The sequence below is a fragment of the Neopsephotus bourkii genome, unplaced genomic scaffold (assembly GCF_033783945.1).
Source record: "Neopsephotus bourkii isolate Nb327-2 ecotype Australia unplaced genomic scaffold, CSIRO-AGI_Nbou_v1 NB_745, whole genome shotgun sequence".
In the NCBI taxonomy this organism is placed as follows: domain Eukaryota; kingdom Metazoa; phylum Chordata; class Aves; order Psittaciformes; family Psittacidae; genus Neopsephotus; species Neopsephotus bourkii.
In genome coordinates, this window is record NW_026901243.1 from 846,545 (window position 1) to 869,983 (window position 23,439).

At 45.3% G+C, this 23,439-nt stretch overlaps 3 protein-coding genes across 3 annotated transcripts in view; 1 reads left to right on the forward strand and 2 right to left on the reverse strand.

Moving 5' to 3' along the window:
* OBSCN (obscurin, cytoskeletal calmodulin and titin-interacting RhoGEF) overlaps window positions 1–10,694 on the forward strand; it is a 185,689-nt gene extending 174,995 nt beyond the window's left edge. The window contains exons 113-122 of the mRNA XM_061354784.1: window positions 2,618–2,728; window positions 2,855–3,022; window positions 3,479–3,601; window positions 5,583–5,753; window positions 6,982–7,102; window positions 7,726–7,965; window positions 8,606–8,829; window positions 9,225–9,300; window positions 9,768–9,917; window positions 10,054–10,694. Of these exons, the coding sequence (XP_061210768.1) occupies window positions 2,618–2,728; window positions 2,855–3,022; window positions 3,479–3,601; window positions 5,583–5,753; window positions 6,982–7,102; window positions 7,726–7,965; window positions 8,606–8,829; window positions 9,225–9,300; window positions 9,768–9,917; window positions 10,054–10,231 (1,562 nt within the window). The 3' untranslated portion in view covers window positions 10,232–10,694. The remainder of the gene's footprint in view (window positions 1–2,617; window positions 2,729–2,854; window positions 3,023–3,478; window positions 3,602–5,582; window positions 5,754–6,981; window positions 7,103–7,725; window positions 7,966–8,605; window positions 8,830–9,224; window positions 9,301–9,767; window positions 9,918–10,053) is intronic.
* Window positions 10,695–15,079: 4,385 nt separating this feature from the next.
* LOC133212909 (5-beta-cholestane-3-alpha,7-alpha-diol 12-alpha-hydroxylase) lies at window positions 15,080–16,926 on the reverse strand. The gene has a single exon (XM_061354748.1). The coding sequence runs from the start codon at window positions 16,675–16,677 to the stop codon at window positions 15,145–15,147; it is 1,533 nt and encodes a 510-aa protein (XP_061210732.1). The 5' UTR covers window positions 16,678–16,926; the 3' UTR covers window positions 15,080–15,144.
* Window positions 16,927–19,380: 2,454 nt separating this feature from the next.
* ACKR2 (atypical chemokine receptor 2) lies at window positions 19,381–22,888 on the reverse strand. The gene is given in 8 exon segments (XM_061354731.1): window positions 19,381–19,452; window positions 19,454–19,519; window positions 19,521–20,100; window positions 20,102–20,228; window positions 20,231–20,319; window positions 20,321–20,476; window positions 22,101–22,159; window positions 22,762–22,888. Coding segments are annotated over 8 exon segments (1,173 nt in total). The 5' UTR covers window positions 22,786–22,888.
* Window positions 22,889–23,439: the final 551 nt, after the last annotated feature.

Below are 23,439 nucleotides of genomic sequence, written 5' to 3' on the forward strand. Positions count from 1 at the left end.
TGAAAGTTAGTTTTAACCATACCAAGTGCAAGGTCCTACACCTTGGTTGGAGCAATCCCAGGCACAGCTACAGGCTGGGCAGAGAAAAGATTCAGAGCAGCCCTGCAGAGAAGGACTTGGGGGTGCTGGTCGATGAGAAAATGAACATAAGCCAGCAGTGTGCGCTAACAGCCCAGAAAGCCAACCGTATCCTGGGCTGCATCAAAAGGAGCGTGACCAGCAGGTCGAAGGAGGTGATCCTGCTCCTCTACTCTGCTCTCGTGAGACCTCACTTAGAGTACTGTGTGCAGTTCTGGTGTCCTCAACGTAAAAAGGTCATGGAACTGTTGCAACAAGTCCAGAGGAGGGCCACGAGAATGATCAGGGGACTGGAGCACCTCCCATATGAAGATCAGCTGAGCAAGTTGGGGCTGTTCAGCCTGGAGAAGAGAAGGCTGCATGGAGACCTCATAGCAGCCTTCCAGTGTCTGAAGGGGGCCTATAGGGATGCTCGGGAGGGACTATTTATTAGGAACTGTAGTGATAGGACAAGGGGTAACAGGTTCAAACTTAAACAGGGGAAGTTTAGATTGGATATAAGGAAGAAGTGCTTTCCTGTTAGCGTGGTGAGGCACTGGAATGGGTTGCCAAGGAAGCTGTGAATGCTCCATCCCTGGCAGTGTGCAAGGCCAGGTTGGACAGAGCCTTGGGTGACATGGTTTAGTGTGGGGTGACCCTGCCCATGACAGGGGGGTTGGAACTAGGTGGTCTTAAGGTCCTTTCCAACCCTAACTATTCTATGATTCTATGAATCAGTAATGAACATGACAGTGCTGTGTGAGGCCAGTTTCTAAGGATGGATCTGAAATGAATGTCTGGAGATGACCTGGACTAACACATGCAATATGAGCCAGTCTCCTATGTTTACATCATAACTATGTCCTTGTTAAAACTGCCTTGTCTTGGCATTTCTTGCAAATTACAGCCATCCTAGGAAGCCACTGCAAAGGAGTAAAATCTATGTGTAAACTAGAAAGAGAATAAATGGAGTATTCAAGGGTGGGATGGCAGAATCAGGTAGTTGTGAATTCTTGTGCTCCAGTCCTGTGTCCTGTGTGTCCAGGCCACACAGGCTACTGTAGATCTATAAAATAGAAAAAGTTGGGGCATGCAGAAACATAGTCATTACAGCTGAACTTGGTTTTGCCCACGCATGTTTCCCCTGGACTCCAGCAGGAGTGTTTTCTGAGGTCAGGTTAATGCCCCACTATTCAACAGAGCCCAGCCAAGCACTGCAAAAGGGCACGTGTGTGGGTTGGCAGGTCCCAGCCACGGTGGAGAAAAAACCCTGGGCAAACACAGAAAAGCTGATCTTCTCCTCTCACCTGGAGTTAGCAGCAGATTCGGTGCTTCACAGAGCTTTTTCCTCCTTCCATATCCATCCTTTATGCTGCCTTCTCTCTTCTTTGTTTTGGCTTGGCATGACCCCCTCATCCTTGAAATACCATCATTTAGTTTTGCCCCCACATTTAAGCTAGGCAAGAAGAAAACTCTTGCTGTGACATGCTCTCTCTCTCCTGTGAGCTGTTCTGCTTACCTTAGATGTACCAGCAGTACCATAGAATCCTAGAATGGCTTGGGTTGGAAGAGACCTTAAAGCTCATGCATTTCCAACCCCACTGCCATGGGCAGGGACACCTTCCACTAGACCAGGTTGCTCAAGCCCCATGCAACCTGGCCTTGAACACTGCCACGGATGGGGGAGCCACAGCTTCTCTGGGTAACCTGTGCCAGGGCCTCACCACCCTCATAGGGAAGAACTTCCTCTGATCCCATCTCAGTCTCCCCTCTGTCAGTTTAAAGCCATTCCCCCTTGTCCTACCCCTACATGCCCTGGTAGAAAGTCCTTCTCCACCTTCCTTGTAGGCCCTGGAGCCTTTTCTTCTCCAGGCTGAACAAATGTTTCACATCTCCTATCTAGTAACCAGGTGTCATGTATTTATTGCTAGATATAAATAGAAATACTCAGAGAGAAACATCATAGAATGGTTTGGGTTGGAAAGGTCCTTTAAGAACAAATGTTAGCTAACACTATAAAATGTCAAAGGTAGAAGACTTCCAAAGCTGAAACTAGCTGTAAATCTTCACTCCTTGTTCAGGCATAGAGAGATTGGATCTGCATATGGTCAAGAAATCAGGAAAGAAGTTCTTCCTAATATCTAAGCTAAATCTCCCCTCTGTTTAAAACCATTCCTCCTTGCCTTATCCCTACAGGCTCTTGTCAAAAGCCCTTTTCCAGATATCTTGCCAGCCCCTTTAGTTACTGGAAGCTGCTCTAAGGTCTCCCTGGAGCCTTCTCTTCTCCAGGCTGAATGCAAATATTCCCATGGAACCCCAAGATCCATCTGAGTTATTGTGTATGAGCAGTCACGATACACCCATGGGGCTGAACAGGGCTCCTGAACCTGTGTGCCCAATGCCCAGGGGATTCTCCAACTGGTTGTCAGTGGAATGTAAGATCTTGAACCAAAAATGATCTTGAACCAATTAAAAATGCTTTCTGATGTCCTGTGTGCACTTATTTTTCACATAGCCCTCCTGACCACTCTGAATCACCGCTTTTCCACTTTTTTTGCAGCACCACTGTTTGTTGAGGATCTCATGGATCAGGCTGCTGCCGTTGGACAGTGCGTGACGCTGTCATGCCGGACTGCAGCTCACTCACCCCTGCACATCAACTGGTTCAGAGGTGATGTTGGCATTCCTCTAGGGAGTCCTTAACATCAAGAACAAGGGTTTAGACAGGCAGGAAGGAGTTTAGACACCTTAATATAAATTTTCAGGGTACTTATCTCTCCTATCTTCTGCTTTTCAGATGGGTTACCTGTCCAAAGCAGCAGCCGGATCCTCATCTCAGCCACCCTTAAAAACTTCCAGCTCTTAACTATTCTCTCTGTTAGTGCTGATGATTTTGGTGTTTACACCTGTGTGGCCACAAATTCCCTGGGCTCAGCATCCACCTCTTGCATCATAAGAAAAGCAGGTAAGAGAAGTACCTACAGAAAAAGGTATTACAAGTACTTCTGCCCAAAAGTGTGAACTGTAAACAGCTGTCAGGTGAGATTTCTGCAGATAGGTTCAGAGGACAATTCTCATCTGCTCTAGTCCACAGCCCTTGCTGTGTTGATAGCATGGCACATTTTGCAGGGTTCATTTCCTCTTCTTCTCTGCTTAATCTCTCTTCTGGATTCAGAGACACTCCAGTTACCATGTGCTTCTAGAACCAACCCCCAAAATCTTAATGCAGAGTTTAAATTAGGCACGGTTAAATTGTTGTTCCACTAAGTGTGGGGGTATACATATATATATTTAAAAATAAATATATTTTATGCATATATATATAAAGAATATCTATAACTGAGAAATGCTGGGTGAGAGCTTATGTATCACAGCAGTGTTATTGCTAACAGTCACTGGGTCTTGTGCCTCCTTTCAATAGAGGTTCCTCCCAGCCCTTCACCTCCTGACATTGTGGAGGTCTACAAGGATGGAGTGCAGATGGTCTGGAGACCTGTGGAAACCAACACCCCTGTCCACTACAGTGTCCAGTGCAAGAGCGAAGGTAAAGTGGAATGCCGCCCTTATGCCTTATGCAAAGAACATCTCAATTTGTGTGATCTCTTCCCCAGCCTGATTTTAGCCCTGTAGTTTAGATTTAGGGATTAAATTAATACAGCCATCCTTTAGCCATCTAAAAGTTAGATGTTGTGCCGGCTAAATCAGCAAAGCTTTTGTGTAAGTATACATTTGTGTGAATCTAACTAGGTTACATGGGAGCTGTTACCAAAAAGTGAACAGCTGCAGAAGAATATATATGGCTGGAGCCAGATTCACAGTCTTGACTAATCCTCACCAATTACAGTCCTGTCAATGTTATACACTAATAATGGCCAGCAACAACAATCAACAGGTAATATCATCCCAAACCCAGGCTTTCTGTACAGTCTGTGGAGAAAGAAGGTCTGTCAAACTCGTCCTATGCTAGAAGGTCATGTTTTCTTTTTCCATTGATTATACAGGAAGGAAACTTAGGGCATACAGGTAGGACAAGATAACAGAAGTTTGGCAAAACTGCATCATTCCTTTGATGCTCTCTTCCAAGATATGGTCCAGAGCCTGATGAAGTCAGTGGATGTTTTCTTGTTTAATTCCATGAACTTTGAATCAAATCCCCAAGCCCGTTCCATCTCTCTTGGGGCAGCTTTTGCTGTTATTACTATTATGAATGCTATGTCTAATGGTAATTTCTACCGCAGTCACACATACACAGCCCTTTGGATTCAATTTCTCCATGCCATGTTCCTTTTTTCACTTCTCCAAACATGCAGGCACAACTTTCTGTATTAGCATGAGCATGGGCAACAGCCTTCTGCCTTTTCATTCTGGAGCTGGTGTCTGTTGGTGTCTTTTTCTCCAAGACAACTCTTTCTATTGGTATTCCTTTTGCCTCAACTGTAGGAGAGGCTTTGGGGTGGATACAAATACAGATGGTTCCAATTAGGAAGAAAAACAGGAAACAGCATCTACAATCTTCCACTGCATTCTGTGTATTTGGCAGGAACAGGCAAAGTCCTGATTCAACACAGGGTTAAAATAATCATAAAAAAAATAATTCCTTGTTTTATCCATTACTTGACAGTAGGCTTCTGCATGCTGTTTCTGCAGACGCTTTTCTCTGTTTCTAAGCTGTATCTGCTCCTTCTTACACATATACCCTGATCCAACCAGTACCCTACAAAGGCATTGACACCTTTGTTTTGAATGACAAATATTTGTTTGTCCTATGGGTTGAGGCTCTCTACCAGTGTTTACCTGAATGAAAGGGTGAATTGAATCTCAGGCAGTCTCATGGAATTGAGTTTGTTTACCTTGAGCACAACAGCAATGGCAAAGTATGGGATACAGCATCATGTGAAATGAATGATCATTAAATGTTTGCTGGTGATTTTCTACTTCACACCTTAGTTCCATGAGTAATGAGTCCAGAATCTATGTACAGTGTCAGTTCCCTGAGAAATCATCTGAGTTTCACAAAAGGTGATTAAACCTGCCCACGTTTTAAACACTGGGTTTGCTGGGAGGGTGTTAGTGGGTAGTTCTTTCCTGAAACCCTGCACCTCATGCTTTCAGTTGGATCCAAGACAAGGGCAAAGGGAAAAAAAAAACAGTTACTTTGCTAGGCTTCTGTTTGGAGTTCTTGATGTATATTTGCATTAGAGATTGGTGGCATGAATTAGATAAACAGAAACTATACAGGAAAATTTCACCATTGATCTGAAGCAATATTGCCACACCTTGGGCTGATTTCACAAAAAATGAGTTTGGCACATGTACAGCAAGCAGCACCATGCACAGAAGTTGGTCACAGCAAGTCAACTTTTCCTTCACTCTATAAGACTCCAGTGTTTCTCCATATTCCCAGCACATAAATAAAGCTGATGTAAAACAGCCAAACAACAAAACCCAAAACCTAAACACACACAGCCCCCAGTGTGACCATATTAAATGAGTCCTAATCTGATTTCTGTCTTTCCTTGGTTAAGATGGTGAATGGACAACCCTTGCTTCTGACATTGCTGACTGCTGCTACAAAGCCAAAAGTCTCTCCAAGGGGTTTGTCTACTGCTTCAGGATAGCCTGCACCAGTAAAGCTGGAATGAGCCCTTACAGTGACCCATCTGCCAATGTAAAAATCACTGGGAAGGATCAAATGGGTAAGTTCAAATGCCAAGAAAGCATTGTGATTTCCTTACATCAAAACAATTGTATCCTTTTGGATGTTGGTCCAGAAGAGAAGAGGAAGTGAATCAAAACCAATTCCACTTGGCTGAGGGTAGTTTAGGGCTTCCTCCTCTTTGTCTTTCTTATTTAAAAGGAAATTATTTTCTAATTCTGGACACAGTTAGGGGACTATGTACAAATATATAATAGGTACATAATAAAATAATAACTATGGAAATAAAAATAACTTGTAATTCCATAAAATAAAAATAATAATTAAATGAAAATCTGGAAAATCTAAATTACCCACTGAAGACATACTCATTTTTTTTATGTGAAATCATGAAGAAACAGGTCTGGGACAAAGAATGTGATACTGAAGGCATTGATCTATTGGTATAAAGCTGCCACAGGTTAAAGCTCTGGACCTGCTCTTTGCTATGGACTCAGTCCTAAGTTCGGTAGTTAAATTACACATTCTGGTGTTTGCTACTGGGAATTATTACCCTACTGTGACGCATTTTCAACTGTATTTTGTTTCTGAAGCAAAGAAAGCTGGATTTACTATTTCTTTTTTCACCTGTTTAAATACTTTGTACTATTCACATGTTTTTAAAATTAAGGACTCTATAACCCCACAACAGATATAATCTTGTAGCAAAGGAAGCATCCTTTCTGCCAAGAAGTGGAAGGATGGTCTAACTGGAATTTCCTCCCAGTGGAGAGGATTTGTCTGTAAAAACCAGTTCTCAGAGATATTTTTAACTCACTCCAAATCGTCTGCTTTCCCAGGATTCATTAACATATCTCAACTTGTTTAAAATTTCCAAGCAGATGCTTGAATGTGCCATGGGGGATGCTTTAGTATTTCAGGGAGCACTTGGACACAACCACATACCAGACCCAGAGCAACACGTTTCTGCTGCTGACTTGTTATGTGAGAAGATGAGACTCATAGCTGAGACGTTTGCTATCATTGCACACAACATCTCATGTAGTCTGGAGTGGTCACACCAAGGAATTACTGGGTGGACACTCCAGAATCTGTTGCATTCAAATAGTCTTGGGTACTGCTGCTGGGAGACAACCTGCAGGCTTGCCTGGAGAAAGCTCTGCTGTAGCCTTTGTAATTGTTCACAGATAGCAGAAGGTGGCTTAGAAAGGCTTCAGTTTCCCCATGAGATGTTTTCCCTTGTAATCCCTGTTATTTTTTCTCTGCAGAGCTCCATGCTGCAATGCAGAGCTTCCCATCAGCTGCTACTGAAGAAGGGAGTGAAATAATCACACCATCTGAGCCTTTCCCAACATACCAGACCTACGCCTTCCAAACAGAGATCAAAAGGTAGTGAATCCAGCTGAGCTCTCAAACAGCCAGAAGGGAATGCTGCATTTGGCTGGAGTTTAGAAAAGTCAGTTTAATAATTGTGCTGCTCACCTGGTGTCATGGCGTTTTGTTGAAAACACCTCCACACTAATACAAATAAACCTGAGTTTACTAGTTGAGCAATCGTCATCTTGGTGTGGATTGTCTGGGAGAGCAAAAGGGTCTGTTCTGAGCACTATGTGCACCAGATATTATGAAGAAAGCCCAAGGCAGTCAACAGCTCTTCTTGCTTCATCAGTCTTTGCAGACACTAATTTCAGACATGGGGGTGGGATACAACTTTCTCTGCCTAGAAGACAGGCATCAACTTCTGTTGCCAACAGGGGGTAGTTCTCTTCCTTGAGATAGGATGAGACACCTTATCTCTCTCCAAAGAAGTTCCCACTCCTGCAATTGAAAGTGACTGTACACTCAGGAGTCTCAGGAGGATGTGCAAACTGTGACAATAGATGTGATAATTCCGCATTGTGCATGGATGAAAAACACAGTACGAGATCCTGGTGGTTTTAATGAACAGGAGCTTCTGGCTCTCCCAGGAGTAGCAGAGAAGCTTAACTTGCCTTTGTGTTCCTTTGTACCAGGGGGCGTTTCAGCATTGTCCGACAATGCAGGGAAAAAGAAAGCGGCAAGACTTTAGCTGCCAAAATTATCCCTTACTGGCAAGAGGACAAGCAGAATGTGCTCCTGGAGTACCAAGTCCTGAGGAAGCTTCATCACACAAACATTGCTCAGCTGAAAGGAGCCTACATCAGCCCACGGCACCTAGTGTTGATACAGGAGATGTGCGTGGGACCAGAGCTACTCCACTCTTTGGCATTACGGTAATAACGAGTGGATGGAAGAGGTTTCCAGTTAGGGCTGGCTGGCTTAGGGAGCAAAACACCTATTGCTTTCCCCTGCCAAACTGGATCATCTCTTTCCATGTGTTACAATGTGTTGTCATCACACACAGGATTTGTGATGTAGTTGTTCTTGTGATAAACAAAAATAATTTCAGCTCCTTATTAGGTTGGGGTAGCGGACAATTCGGGCCCACCCAGCAGAGATGTTGAAAGCAGTTTACTGTAGCTGATACGTACCCCCATGTCCCATAACACGTAGTTCAGGAAGCTTCATTTCTCCTCCAAATTGTTTCTCACAGAGGCAGAAAATAGATCTGTTGAAATCCTCTGACTAAAGGAGAGGGAATGGTGAGCATCAAACCTGCATTTTGATTTCTGCACGACCATTGCTCTCTCTGTCATACAGCTCTGCAACTTCCTGGGCTTGCATCTGTAAAGCTGACTCACAGTATGGACTGGCCTCTAAATATACAATAGATTGGTAAATGAATAGATCTGTTTCTTCTTGACTCTCAGGGGCCTCACAGGATTTTACATCTAGGGGAGGATGACAGTGGGTATAGAATGGCACTCTTCAGCATGTAGATGGGACACCTCTGTTTTCTATTCCTTCTACTAGGACATCATACTCAGAAGTGGAGGTCCGAGACTACCTGTGGCAGATGCTCAGTGCCATTGAGTACCTCCATGCACACAACATCCTGCACTTAGATCTCAGATCTGAAAACATGATAATCACTGAGCCCAACCTGCTGAAACTCCTGGATTTTGGCAACGCGCAGTTCTACACACAAGACAAAGTTATTATCATGGACAAGTGCATGGACTATGTTGAAACCATGGGTAAGTAGAGTTCAATCACTGCGACCCTGACCTTTTTTTATCCAATCTGTGGTAAACAGAAAGGCACAGCCATTGGTCAAGGCAGCAGCTGGCCCCAGCAAGCAGTCTCCCATGTACTGCCCTCTGTAACTGTATGAGTTTGCAGGAGCAGCTCAGGGTGACAGCCCTCCCAGCTAGAAGTCATGGCTGGCATACATGTGCCCAGAGCTCAGGGTATAGTATTACTGCCATTTGGCCTCATGTTAATTGAACTTGTCCACCTCAACCAGCTCCCTAGTGCTAGAAGCTTTTTCTTCTTCACTCTTGGGAAAATAGCAAAGCATAAAATTACCTACTGCTTTTGTGTTTTCAGTGCATTGAAAGGGAGCTTGTCTCACACCAGTTTGCTTTTCTAGCTCCAGAACTGCTGACAGAGCAAGGAGCCCTCCCACAGACCGACATCTGGTCCGTTGGAATCACAGCCTTCATCATGTAAGTCAATCTGTCCTTCCCTACACTACAAGTGGCTTTAAAAGTGCAATTTGAGAGTCATCAACCAAGGGAGATGCATTGACTCAGAGAGTTAACCTCAGTTGTGCACCCTGTCATTGGCAATGCTGCAGAAGGCTGTGTGACGGAGGGTATGGAGCTGGCTGCAAAGATGCCTAGTCTGAGAGATATCTCCACTTAGAGTAAGGAGGCAGTTTTACAACACAGCAGCATCTGGTGTTCTTCACTCAGCCTCATCTGAAAAGCCTTGACTTTACCAAGAAAATTTAAACCAAGTGAAAAAGCAGCCAAAGTAATGAAACTCACTGAAGCACAGTGGCCTTTGGGGGTTTGTTTTCCCATATGACATTTCTGTGCATCGTTGTGACTTTCCTCTCATTGCTGGGTGGGAATTCCTGGGAGAAGGAATGATGCCCTCCATGCTGATCAATTCTCTTCTTTTGGGGCAGGCTGAGTGCCAACTACCCAGTCAGCTCTGACGTAGCCTGCGAGTTCCTGAGAATGGCCAGGAAGGGTAAAGTGAAGCTCACGCGGTGCTATGCGGGTCTCTCCGGGGGAGCAGTGTCTTTTCTCCAGAGCACACTGTGTGCAAACCCCTGGTAAGATGATGTCTGCTCTCCCAACAGCACAGGTGGTGTAAATCCAGGCTACTGCCCTTTTTTTCTCTCCATTTGCAAGAAGCTTCCTCAATGAGCACAGATCCCCAGCTGACCTCCTCACCTCTCTTTGTTCTAGGGGAAGGCCATCAGCCTCAGAGTGCCTTCAGAGCCCATGGCTCCAGGAAACAGGCTTGGACAACAGGCAGCAAGCACTGGTGACCTTCCCCACTACCAAACTGAGGAATTTCCTCACCGAACGGGAAAAGAAAAGGGGCCTGCTGTGCTCCAAGTATGGCCTCATGATTGCACAGTGATGTGGATATGGCGACAGATGTCTCCGTCTCCCCTTCTGCATTTAGTGTTTGGTACTTGTCCTGGGTTCAGCAATAGCAGTCATTTTTCTCCTTCTTAGTAGCTGGTGCAGTGCTGTGGTTTTGAATTTCAGCTTGGGAACAGCGCTGATAACACCAATGGTTTTAGCTGCTGCTCAGTAATGTTTACTCTGACCAAGGACTTCTGAGTCTCATGCTCTGCCAGGGAGGAGGGGAAGCCAGGAAGAAGCAGAGACAGGACACCTGACCCAAACTAGCCAGAGGGGTATCCCATACCACAGCATGTCATGCCCACTATATAAACTGGGGGCAGTTACCCAGAAGGGCTAGATCACTGCTCGGGTCGGGCTGGGTATCGGTCGGCAGGTGGTGAGCAGCTGTATTCTCTTCCCTGGTTATTTCCCTTATCATTATTATTATTGGTGGTGGTAGCAGCAGTGGTTTGTGTTATACCTGAGTTACTGGACTGCTCTGATCTCAACACGTGGGAGTTACATTCTTTCGATTCTCCTCCCCATCCCTCTGGTGGGGGAGTGAGCAAGCAGCTGCGTGGTTCTGCGTTACCGGCTGGGTTTAAACCACGACAGTACCAAATAGTCCTGCCAAGTTGCTGTGCATTGCCTAAGCTGGGGTAACTACTCTCTGTGAATGCAATTTAACACAACTGAGCAAATTAATCCATATCATTGCCACAAGGTAAGAACAGAAATACAGACTGTTAACATGGCTCAGCTGCCCAGTGGTAACTTGACAATACATGTGTCACGCTCCCTGGAATAACCAGGGAAGGTTTTTGAATGTGTCTAGCCACCAGCCCCAAGCAGCTCTACAAACCCTTCCCTGAGGTCAGAAAGACTCCATGCATACAAATGGTGGGCACTGGCTTCTGCCTCTGGCTCCAGACATGGTAACACTTTCAGATGTTACTGCTCATGCCACTGCAGCAGGGTCTGAGTGACTGGCGGGTTTCTCACCTGCCTCCAATCCAAAAGAATTCAATGACCAATTATGGAGAGAAAACAGGGAAGAGTGAAGCACTTTTGGGGAGCTAACATTAGACAGGAATGTGTGGAAATAACCTGGCCACCAGACAGTAAAGGCAGCAATGACAATAAAGTCACTACATGCAGATGCTGTGCCACTAAGAGACTTTGCCACTTTGAAGCCAGGCTCCTCTTCTCTGGGGAGTGCAGAGGCATATCTACCACGAGACATGGTAGCAGCATCACTGGCAAATGCTGCATGGTTTAATTTTTAAATAAATAAATAAATGCTGCATGGTTTAATTCTTAAAAAAAAAAAAAAAATAATCCTGAGCTTTCATGTTTCTCTTTTTCCTTCAAAATCTGCTTTCCTTTGCAATGGATGGTGTTAGCTGTGTCATTACTTTGTGCTTACAACCTCAGTATTCCTTTGAGTTTCTCTGAAGTGAATGATGTATTTATTTGTGCTGCTGAGTTTCTTCAATTTCCCTTGCAAGCAGCAGTAAGTGAAGGCTTTCTCAGAGCCGCATCTGGCTGTGTTTAGAGGAGCAGAACACAGTTCCTAATGCATTGCAGTTTAATACTAGAAGTGGTGCAGTTTAACCAGGGGTGATCTTTCCAAATACATTGTTCCAAACCTGAAGCATGCAGCATTATGACTCCTTCCCTTGCACAGTGTGCAGAGGAGGAGCTGTAACCAGCAGCAGAGGAGTTTTCACTGGGTTGCAGAGAGCACACACCAACTCAGTACATCAAAAAGCATTGAATGCCAAAGTAATAATTGTCTTCACTATGCACTACAGAACTGAAAACCAGGGGTTTAGGGCCAGACTCCATGCTCAGTTCTCTTGGGGGGATAGACGACTTACACAAGACACACACTGCAATGAGGTCCATTCCCCAGTAAGCTTTTCAAGACTGTATTCCTTCTAATTTAACATTTTACAAATCCAGTAAGGTTTCTGTTGGCACAGGCTGGTTCTTTACTCTTGCTGGTACACCTTGGGGTGGAAAACTCAGTGCCTGGGACAACCCATCTAAGCATAAAACTTCATTGCAGATTAACTCATTCGGAGCTTCCACACTTCTGTATATGACTCAGATTAAGTTATTCTTATTTTTTCCTTTTGTTTATCCCATTTGAGCATGTCTGAAGTCATAACACACTCTATTGTTTGGTTAAATAAGCCATTCTAACAATGAAGTAAAATCAGATTTTTCTGCTGAATCATGGTCATAGTCTTTATTTTTATATCCCTTTCCCAAGCCCAGTCCATGTTTGTGCAGGACCCATCTCCCATCCCTCAACTCTAACCTGGGGTCCCTACAAATGATAACCACAAAGGATAACTGTTCCTTAGCAGTGAACAACCTTTATGCAAACCATCCACATAAAGAATTCTCTTGCTAGAGCCTTGGAGTGAGGACGTCCCTTGGGCAGGATGTCACTATGGCTCTGACCTGCCCAGCTATCGCAAGGATTCCCACACATGGTTTGGCGCTTGCAAAGATCACCATTGACCAGAACATGGGAAGAGCTCTATCTTAATTCTTGGTAGCAAAGAAATGAACCCAGAGCTGACATAAAAGAGTTAAGAACTGTATAGAGGGAATATGGGAGTCTGGAAAAGGTGATGGAATTGCTACTGGGAATATTAGCTGGCACAGTCAAGGCTTGTGCAGTCGCAGGTAGTTTCTGTTTTCCTTGGATTTGCCACAGCTACCGAATAAGTTTTTGCCTGAATTTGCACTACTGTAAGGTCTGGGCTAAAGCCCAGTTTGCCATTACAGGATAGTTTGCCCTCGGCATGCAGTTACAACATAAGCCTGTCCTCTGCAGAACAGAACGCAATCTGGATTTGATGTTTGGACACACGTGCAAATGTTTGAGTTTCGTTCTGCAGTCACACATAACCTCTAATGTCCAAGGTTAACATCAGCATGATGTCGTCTGTGTGGTTAAGGCTGTGATTTAACCTCTGTAAGGACTGGTGTTGTCAGAGCCTTGATTATTGAAGGGGAAAAAAGCCAACACAGAACTTGCAGAGCAAAATTTTATCCTGCACTAGATCCAGGGGCTAAAAGAGATGTTTGGGGGCTTATAAGGTCTCAGTGGCTATAGCCTGTAGGGGATTGAGGTTGTTTTCTCATAGAACCATAGAATAGTTAGGGTTGGAAAGGACCTTACGATTATCCAGTTCCTACCCCCCCTGCCATGTGAAAGGTCGCCTCACACTAGACCATGTCACCCAAGGCTCTGTCATGCCCAACTTTGGTTTTCCAGCCTCTTCCCATTACCCCATTCCATTCCTTATAGCCTCCTCTGCATAGGATGAGGTCTCAATTTGGAGGGGGGGAGGCACTTTTAAAAAAGCATCTTCTGGATACACCATCAGCCCGTGTGATTCAAGGAGACGGTGGAAGAGCTCACCCCGGACCAAGGTTTGTGCACTGCAACCCAGACAGCCTGCACCCTCACAGGAGCATGCCTGTTCTCAGCCAGGAGGCACAGTCCAAAATTTCTGGGCTTGTGCAATGATTTGGGTTAAAGCAGGAGCTGGTTTGCTGCTGGGTCTGATCCTTCCTCAGCTGTATGTACCCATGCTCCAGCTGTGTTACAGTCAGTAGGATGAAACCAGACACACACATAGACAGCCTTTTTATCCCCAGAAACAAGACAGAGAGCTTGAGTGCACAACCTCCTGCAGCCCTGGAAAGGCATTCCCGTAGATATGTGGCAATGGTACTGTAGGTTATTAGCAGTTTGCAATTCCCTTCTCTCCCATGGACGTGGTAAACAAAATTGGTAAGATCTCTCTTTTTCTTAAACATGGAATAGGAAGGAGCTGTTGCTATGTCCTTACTCAGTACATTCCATCTCTGCTCCCTTATGGATCTCCTCTCATACAAGAAGGGGGCTATAGACAAGACAATTTGAAATCCCCAAGGAAATTATTACATCTCTAGAGAGGATATTTGTTGTTCTGTATCATTTCAAGTGTTTATTATAAGATGATGCCATCCTGCAATGATAATTTATGCAGAAAACAAACTAGTTAGTAAGTGCTGGCGACAGAATAATGCAGTACGAATGTTCGTGTGCAGCTGGGCTCACCCCCAGGCTCCCAGGACACTTCACTTACATGCCAGTTAATCTGGCCTGATCACTGCTTGCATACTAGTGTCAGCTGCCAGCCCCGTGGACACACAGGTCTTCCAACTCATGGTCTTTAAGGAAAGGATTTCAGTAAGACAATAGGGACAGACTGTGCTGATCAGGTGCAGGGTGTATCTACCGGTGTACTTGTCTGATGTATGACCAGATTAGTGTATGGACCAGCCGACTACTTTCACACAGCCAGCTCTCTTTTCCTCCCCACAATGAACTCTATTTTCCTCCCCACATCCCATAAATCCCTCCTTTTCACCTCTGGGTTTCTTCCCTAAACATCCCACCGTGAGTCCTGTGCAATCTCAAAATGTTCTTCCCCTGCATGCCATAACATATCCCCCATCCCTTGTCAGCAATGCCCCTTACTCCAGATGGTGATCCAAAGAGCTGCTCTGGATGACTCATCTTAATGGGTTTCATGCGGGGACCACGGAGCTGATGGCTCTGCTGGGACAGCCCTGGGAGGGACCCGGACAAAATACTTGTTTCTTGGAATACCTTAATTTGGGTTCCCACCTGCCAGTAAGTCCCTGTGCTCTTCTGGGCATATGCAGATGGCTTTTGAGAGAATGATGGCCCCTGGATGGGGGAAAAAAACACCTCCAGCGGTTGTTTCCAACCTCAATCATTCTGTGATTCCATGATCCTGTGCTATCAGTGTTGTCATCACACTGATCTGATAAGTGGGGGATCATGCAATTTATTTCACACCAGAACAAACAACACAAAGACTTCCTAAACTAAAAGCGCAGCCGGTATCTAAACCGAACATCACGGACAGGCTGCATTGTCCCAAATCCCCAGCGGCTGATGTCTATTGCTGGGATCTCCTCTTCTCTGTTGACCAGCTCCAGGTCATACAGACTCAGCATCAAGAATACAAACATTTTAATTTCAGTGCAAGCAAAGAACCGCCCGGGACAGATGGATACTCCTGCCCCCCAAGGCATGTTGAAGTATTTCAGCCTCTTCCCATTTTTGTAGAAATATTTCTTGGTGCCATCTGGGTTTATGAAGCGGTCGTACTTAAATTCATGAGGCTCGGGGTGAATTTCTGGGTTCATCTGCACAGACATGTGTGGGAACAGAGCCACCCTGTCCCCTTTGCGGAGGGTGTACTCTGTCCCACTGCTTGTCTTAAGGCTGATGTCCTCCAGAACAGCTCGGACCAGTATTGGGGCTGCAACCAGCCTCAGGGTCTCCTCCAGAGCACTGTCCAGAACTGGAGTCTGGTTTAACATGTCCCTAGTGACGTTAATTGGTGGGCTTCCTGGCTTCGCTTCTTGGGCGCTCTCCCTTGAGACTTTATCTACCTCATCCTTCACAGCCTTCATTGCTTCTTCATGTTTCATTAGGTACAAGAGAAGCCAGAAGGCAGTTGGGCCTGTATTGCCTTGGGATGCCCAGAGTAGCATAAACATGAAACGATCCCGCATGTACTCGGGGACACCATTTTCTGCCAGAAGCTGGTTTTGATCACTTATCCACCCACTGATATTGTCCTTTTGCCAGCTTTTCTTCACAGACAGCATGCTCCAGAAGAGCTTCTTCAGTCGTTCAGCTTCTATTTTGTCCTTGGGAGGCAGCACAGCAAAGGCCAGGCGAGGGAAGAGGCGGTCGTACTTCCGAAACTCATGGAACATCTCGTTGGAGTGGATGCGATCTTGCTCATTAGCTTTCTCCTTGTTTTCTGCCCCTTGGTGTGGCTGGGTGCCATACAGAGCCAGGTACCCAGCTCTGAAGACAATATTGTAGCAGTAGTGGAAGAGGCTATCCTCTTGCCACACTCTCTTCTCCTCTCCTGAGCTCAGGTTGAAAAGCATCAGCTTCTTAAAGTTCTCCATGGTGGCTTGTGTCATGACAGTGAGTCCATCTCCCATCAGATGCTTCGTGCTTGATGCATGAATTATGCTGTGGTTGGCTTCAATGGGCTTGTAGCCAAAAACCTGCAGGACGAGTTTAGACGCAAAAGTCCTAAAATCTAATTTAGATCGTGATTCCTTCACAATGGCTCCAAAGCAGGATGGGTCCAACACAAAGGTGAAGTAATAGCCACCAATCAGCACCGTGAAAATATCCCCATGTTTTCTCTGCATCTTTTTCAGAAACCTTGAAGTGTCCTTTCTGAAATCCAGAGCATACCCCAGCCAGGGAATGATACCTTTGTCTAGAGGTGGTTCACCGGGTCTCTGCCTTCGAAACATACCCAGGAGGTAGAGCCCACCGAACAGCGATGCTATCAAGGTACAGAGGAGAATCTCGCAGAGTGCCATGAGAGCTCTGTGCACATCCAGGACGTTGGACTACAACTAGGTTGGGGCAGAAATGTGCTTTTTATTCCCATCCAGCAACTGATATGCAGATGTGATGCTGACGACCTCTGTTCCTATTGGCAGGAAGTGTTCACCTTTCCCCTGTAAAGCACTCCAGTGTGTACATTCCCCTTGATGAACACAGATTTTTAAGGTGGAAGGTATGTTGTAATCAAGCTGGAGTTACTAGGCTGCTGTGTAAGGTGGATGGGTTTTGATGTGTGCTCTGTAGCAGCTTAAAAAAAAACCCCTTTCCTAGGGTGCATGGAGTTCAGGTTTTGAAAAAGAGGGTTCAGAGAATTTCACTCAGTGATTTCTGCTCTTAAGATCAGGCTGTGGATACATGCTGCAGGCTGAAAACCTGAAAGAAAGAGCAGATGTTAGAAATGCTACTGGAAATGAGCTCAGGACCAAGGGAAGGGGGTTACAGCTGAGCTAATTTGGTCTAAGAAGAGAAAAAAAGGTCTCCAACATTTTGATGTTCTCCTGCACACAGTGCCCCGTGAGTGCTTTCGCAATGAGCGCTGCAAGCACTGCTAACCCGTATGAGGGTAAATCAAAGCAGGTCTGCTTGCTCCGTGAGTGATGAGGGCTTCAATCAGTTGCATTTGCTTTGCACAGGATGAGTCTGGAGTCTGCAAATGGCCAAGCTTGCCTCCTGGCTGGAGAGCAGCAGTGCCCAGGATGGATGCCAGCACTTTCTTCTGGGCCAATGCATGCACACTCAGCACCTGCAAATCAGTCATACCCCTCCAGCCATCAGAGTGCCCCAACTCTCTGCCGTCCTGCTCCCACCCCTGTACTTGGCAGTTATACTCATCTTCCCTTCTGCTTCCTCATCTCTCTTGCTCCCCATTCTCTGGATGGAGTCTGGAGATGATGCCAGGGACCCCATGCCCCATCCGGCACTATGCCTCTGGGTGCTGCCACCCTGATCTGCACAGCCTTGGTCCCAGCCACTGGTACTTGGACCTCACAGCACCTTCATGTAGGATAGAATGACATTGTCACTGTCTATGTGAAAAGATGCAGTAAAACAAAAAGTATTTAATGTGAAAGAAAAAGTATTTAATAAGGAGATAGGACAAACTCCTGTGAGCAGGCACTGGGAATGCTGCTTTTACACACCCCCCTTCCCCCATTTCCCCCACCTTTGCCCTTCCCCTGAGCATTCCATCATAAGGTCTGCACAATCCCACGAGCCCTGCTCTGTACGGGATCACAATCTTTTTTGTTTTCACTTCCCAGCTGCAGTCTCCTTCTACATTCCCTCTCAGTGACCTGACCCCTGCAGTGACAGGCGCATCACAGTATCAGCTAAATATTTACTCTGGGTTTGTGGGGGGTTTTTTTGTTGGGCTTTTTGTTTGTTTGTTTGTTTGTTTGTTTAAAAGTTTCCAGCCCTACCATTTCGGAAACAGTTGGCAAGAAACAGCAGAGAAAACAATCCACCTTCCTTGATTAACTTGAAGCCCTTTTTGGTCCAGTAGTCTTGTCTAGCGATAAAATTAAGGTGATGAGTGTTTAAATTATTGATTTTATTTGTACAATTCTAGGCAACTCCCAAGTTCAATAGCTCTCCAGGCTGGAAAGGGCCCATGTAAGGTTCAAGAGTATCTGGGGTGAATAGTATCTTTAAATAAAGGTCAGCAAACTAGTAACTCAGAATTTTAAGCCTATATTGGCTAATAAGGATTGGCTAGCAGCTGTATGTGCTCTTCTGTTCAAGTCCATGCTCTCAATCTGTGGTGTTGCAAAGCCAGTATTTATATTAAAGATGGTATCTGTGGGTCTTTCTATCTCGTCAAAACAAATATTTGAGAAGGCAAATACCTCCATCACTGTTCTGCTAAGCACAGCTGGGTTTTTTTTTCTCTTTCTCTCTGGTTGTTACTGGTTTGTACTTTGTTGTTGATCAAACTGATCTCTTATCAAAGATCTGTCCATTGGAATGACACAGTTTCCTGCTCAGCAGACCTGAGTGTGACACAGCTCTTCATAACAGAGAAACTTGTCATTGGTCAGATAGCTTCATTTAAAGGTGCCTAATTCCTTATGTTGGCTCTCCTGGTAGACAAAGGGATGAGCCCGGTTGAACACAACTACCTGGCAGATGGCGAAAGCCAGAAGTAAAGCCACCCTCAAGGCTGAGCATCAGGCCAGCTGATGAGCGTGGCAAATCCATTCCCCAGCCCACAGCACAAGCTGGAGGATGACAGAATGGCTATCCTCCATCAGACCCTTCAGACCCTTTGGGATCTAAGAGAAGAGGAGTTCTGCACAAGTTTCAGTTTGCATTTTAATGGCACAACATCTAGACAGGCTGCTCCTTCATTCACTAATGCCTCACATACTCCAGACAGGAGCTGGGCTTCTTCCACATTAATAAAACCTGATCAATCCTTTTATAATAATACCAGTTACAACAGAAACAAATCTCTCGCCTACTTTTCCAATCCCAGCGTGGAAAATCCTCATCTTGATGCTGGTGCTAGGATAAAATATCTGGTTACTCACCAACTCCATCACACAGCCATGACCAGTAAAGTACAGTATAGAGGGCATACACACAAATACAGTAAGTACAGTACAAATACAGTAAGTACAGTAAGTACTCCATAAGTACAGTATAGAGGGCATACACATAAATAATGTAAATATTTATCATGCATTTGTGATACTCAACACTTCTATCTCAGCTGCATATCTGCTGCAAGGCTGGCTTGTGTCTTGAAGGATGGATGTCAAAGTAAGCACTTCTCCAGAAAATGGATTGGGGGATCTTCCATAAATATGACCTGAATCATTTTTTTCACAAAGGCATATAGAAAGGGGTTAAGACAGCAGTGGACAAAGGACAAACTCTCCGTGATCTGCATGGCATAGTCCAGTAATCTACTGCTTTCACAGCTCCTGATCATGCCAACATCTTGCAGGGAGTGAAGGATGAGGACAATGTTGTAAGGGAACCACAGGACAAAAAAGACACCCACCAGAGTAAGGACTAAGCAGAGTGCTCTCTTTGAGCCAGGCATCTGAGACAGAGTGAGGACACACGCTATGCAAGAATAGCAGAACATCATGAAGAGGAAAGGAAAAAGGAAACCCAGGATGGTTTGCACGACCCAAAAGACAACTTTCCAAAATAAGTGATTCTGGCCATAATCATGGGCACACACAATGTTTTTGTTGTGGATTTGTGGTGTGCTGGTGAAGAGACCATCAGGAATGGAGAGAAGTATGGAAAGGACCCATCCCACCAGCAAGATGAGGATGGACTTCCTCCATGTCATGGAGCTATTTGGAGGGCAAGCACGAACTATCTGCAGATACATGTTCAGACTCATGCAGCTCACAAAAAAGAAACCACTGTAGAAATTCAGTGTACATGGCATTTAAGACTAGGCACAATATGTCCCAGGTCACCCACTGAGAAATGTACAGAGCCCAGAAAGGAAGGGTTAATAGCAAGAAGAAGTCTGAAACCATCAAGTTAACCAGATACACTTTGGTAACTTCTTTTTCTTCTTGATATACACAATGAGAACAATAAAGAGGAGGGCATTCCCAGCCAACCCGACCAGGAAGTCCACAGTACAAAACTGGCAAAAATACTCTGCTGAAGGAGAGTACCTCTTCTTTTTTGCAGGGGCTATACTGCTTGTAATCCTCCTCGTCCAAGTACTCATACAGATAGTCACTTGAACTGGCAGCATCCATCAAGGCTGCAGTGATTGCTGTTGCATTTGACAAATGGCTGCTTAGGAGCAAAAGACAAGTGAAGGGGATCAAAATGTTATTCCAATTCACACAGGAAAGGCAAGTATCACCCCTTGAAGCATTTTTCTTTAGTTCATAGGTTTAAATTTCTGCCACTTTCTGGTAAGTATTTTGTATCCTCCGCTCCTTGGCCTTTCCCTATGGCATGGGGACAGCTGTCTACACATAAAGATGAAAAAAAAAAAAAAAAAAAAAAAAAAAAAAGAAATAAAGTTCAATTCTGGATTCCTTACTCTGACATATTCAAACTTGAAAGCAAAAGAGCAGCCTCCTCTGACATAACTCACCACTTCCTCCTCATGCCACTGCAAGCTTTTGAAGAGGTTTCTGCTCTAAATTACAGGAAATCCTCCACAACACCTTGCAGTGAGCTGCTTTAGACTCACTCAGGTCACAGCTGAGAAAGCAGCATCTCAATTCTCAGTGAAGCAGAACCTGCCACTGGCACCTTTATGTTGATGTGGCTGCTCCCTCAGGTGAAATGCTGAACATCTCCCTCCTGGTTGAACACTGATCCCTCTCAATGCCAACTCTAGGACACCAAGCTATGGATTTTTGTAAAAGGTATTAGGAAGTGGAAAATATGGATTCATAAAATCATAGAATGGTTTGGGTTGGAAGGGACCTTAAAGATCATCTAGATCCAACCACCTGCCATGGGACACTTTCCACTAGACCAAGTTGCTCAAAGACTTAACAAAGGTAAGGACATGTAGGCACCAGAATCAACTCCTGAATCAAGGTCAGAGGTAGAGATTTAGCTGGAAGGATGTTGCTGGAGTTGATCCTGCATGAGAAGATGCATGGGCTGAAACACTGTTGACCGAGAAGGGCGAAGGCCATGAGGTTGGCCACTCCCCAGGGCTGAAGGGTGGTGTCAGTGTTCAGACATCTGCAATACAGATTTCAGGAAATGGTGACTGATTTGGAGAGCTTCCTACTTCTGCAGTCTGATTTTCAGAAAAAAATTAAAAAAAAAACCCCACATAAGAACACTACAAGGGTTTCATTTTCTAAAAGCCATCCAAACTGGGCAATGGCTGTCACTAAAAAGCCTGTCTTGTTCAGTGGGAGATGGGATCTGCCTGAGCTACCTCCCGTCAGTACCATAAAGTTTATTGTTGGGTTTAAAAATCAAGCCTAACATCCAGGCTCTGAGAGTAAACCAGGGCTGTCGCAGAGAAAAAAGGTGCAGATACCACTCCACCCCTAAACCATACCATTTTTCAGCCATGGCCAGAGATGCCCACCTCTCTCCTGGGGCTTATTCTTCCAGCAATCCAAAACCAGGCATGACTGTGTAGCTCCCTGCCTGCACTCACTCCTGCCTTGCTCTCTTTCATGATATTTCTCCCGTTGCCCAGGAGACCTGCAGCCACCAAGTAATGAGAAAACAAAACTGCTGGTCCCTGGTTGTGCTACACATCCCAAGGGGAACATGTCCCACAGTGGCTCTGTAACTTCTAGGTATGGCTCCCTCCCCACAAACACCCCAGGAAAGCGGGCACCCACACACACAGGTTAAGCAAAGCACCCAAAGCTCAGAGTGGGGGTGCTGAGGAAGCCTGTGGGTGTGCAGCTATAAGGGTGAAGTTGTGGACAAACCTGTTGTGGTCCCATGTCTAAAATTGTTCAAATACGCATTCCAGGCAGTTCCAGGCAGCTGAAAAGAAAACAAAATTTGTTTTGGGATTGAAACGTTTTCTTGATGTCTTGCAGTTCTTTGGTGAGTGCCACAGGGCACTTCAGACAGCAGACACACAGAGCAGAGATCTTCCATGGGAGAGTGATATAATAAGACTGTTCTGGGCATTAGCTTTTATACATATATATATATTTCAGATAAAATCCATGCTTATCTGTATGCAGCTCTGACTGTATGCCTTTGAAAGGAAATCAAAGCTTCCCACCCTTCTGAACACAGCAACACCCAGCAAGATTCGCAAACCTCTCCCTACACACTCTCTGCTCCCATAACAAGACAAACCATCTCCAAAGTTTCCATTTTTTGGTCTCTTCCAGCCCACCAGGATGCCTTTTCTCCCTCTGCCACATCTTCCTCTCTCTGCACCATGCTGGCACTGACACTCACTTGCCCATCCCCATAGCTCATAGTGGAAAACTGACAACATAGGCTGAGCTCAGAGATTAATTCCAAGCTTGCTGAAGCACCAGTGCCCAGGAGCTGGCTCAAGAAGAAAACAGAATCTCTCCAGGTTTCTCATGCTGCTTTGTCTACAAGTAAGAAGGAGAAAATGCACTTACAGGAGCTTCTTCTCCTGTTCCCATCCTGCCAGACGCTTGAATCAACTCTTAGGAACCTCTTTTACTCGTGTAAGAGCATGGGCAGGAAATGTGACTTCAGTGTGACCTCCCTGGTTTTGTTCTGCCTTTCCTGGTGTTAATCAGTGAGTGACAGCACTTAAGGAATCATCTCCACCCCACATCTGAGCATGAATACAATATCTAGACAATATCTACAATATCTAGAACTGGCACCTGCACCCAGAGTTGGGCTTTGGCACTTGAGATACCCCTCAGGACACAGCACCTTCTGCCACGGATGCCATGAGGACCCAGCACTCTCCTTCATAAACACAACCTACTCTTGTATAGCTGGAGTCAGACTTCACATTAGGGGTGGCCCGAGCTGCAAGGGCCAAGGATCCATGTCAGCACAATGCGAATATCACTGGTGGATCCCATGCACCCCTCCCTGTTCCATCTGGATTTGCTGCATACCAGCCCCAGATGTGGCAACAAGTTCCCTCTTGTTATTTTGTTTTCTAAAAGCTTTCATTAGTGGAAATATTTGTGGTTGTGGAACAAATGGATATTAAGATTAGATCATGTCCACCCTGCCCATGTCCCAGCTCCCCTGGGCAGGACTGGATCTGCTTGGTCTCTGCACTGAGAGGCTCTCAGGGCTAAGTCCCTGCTGTA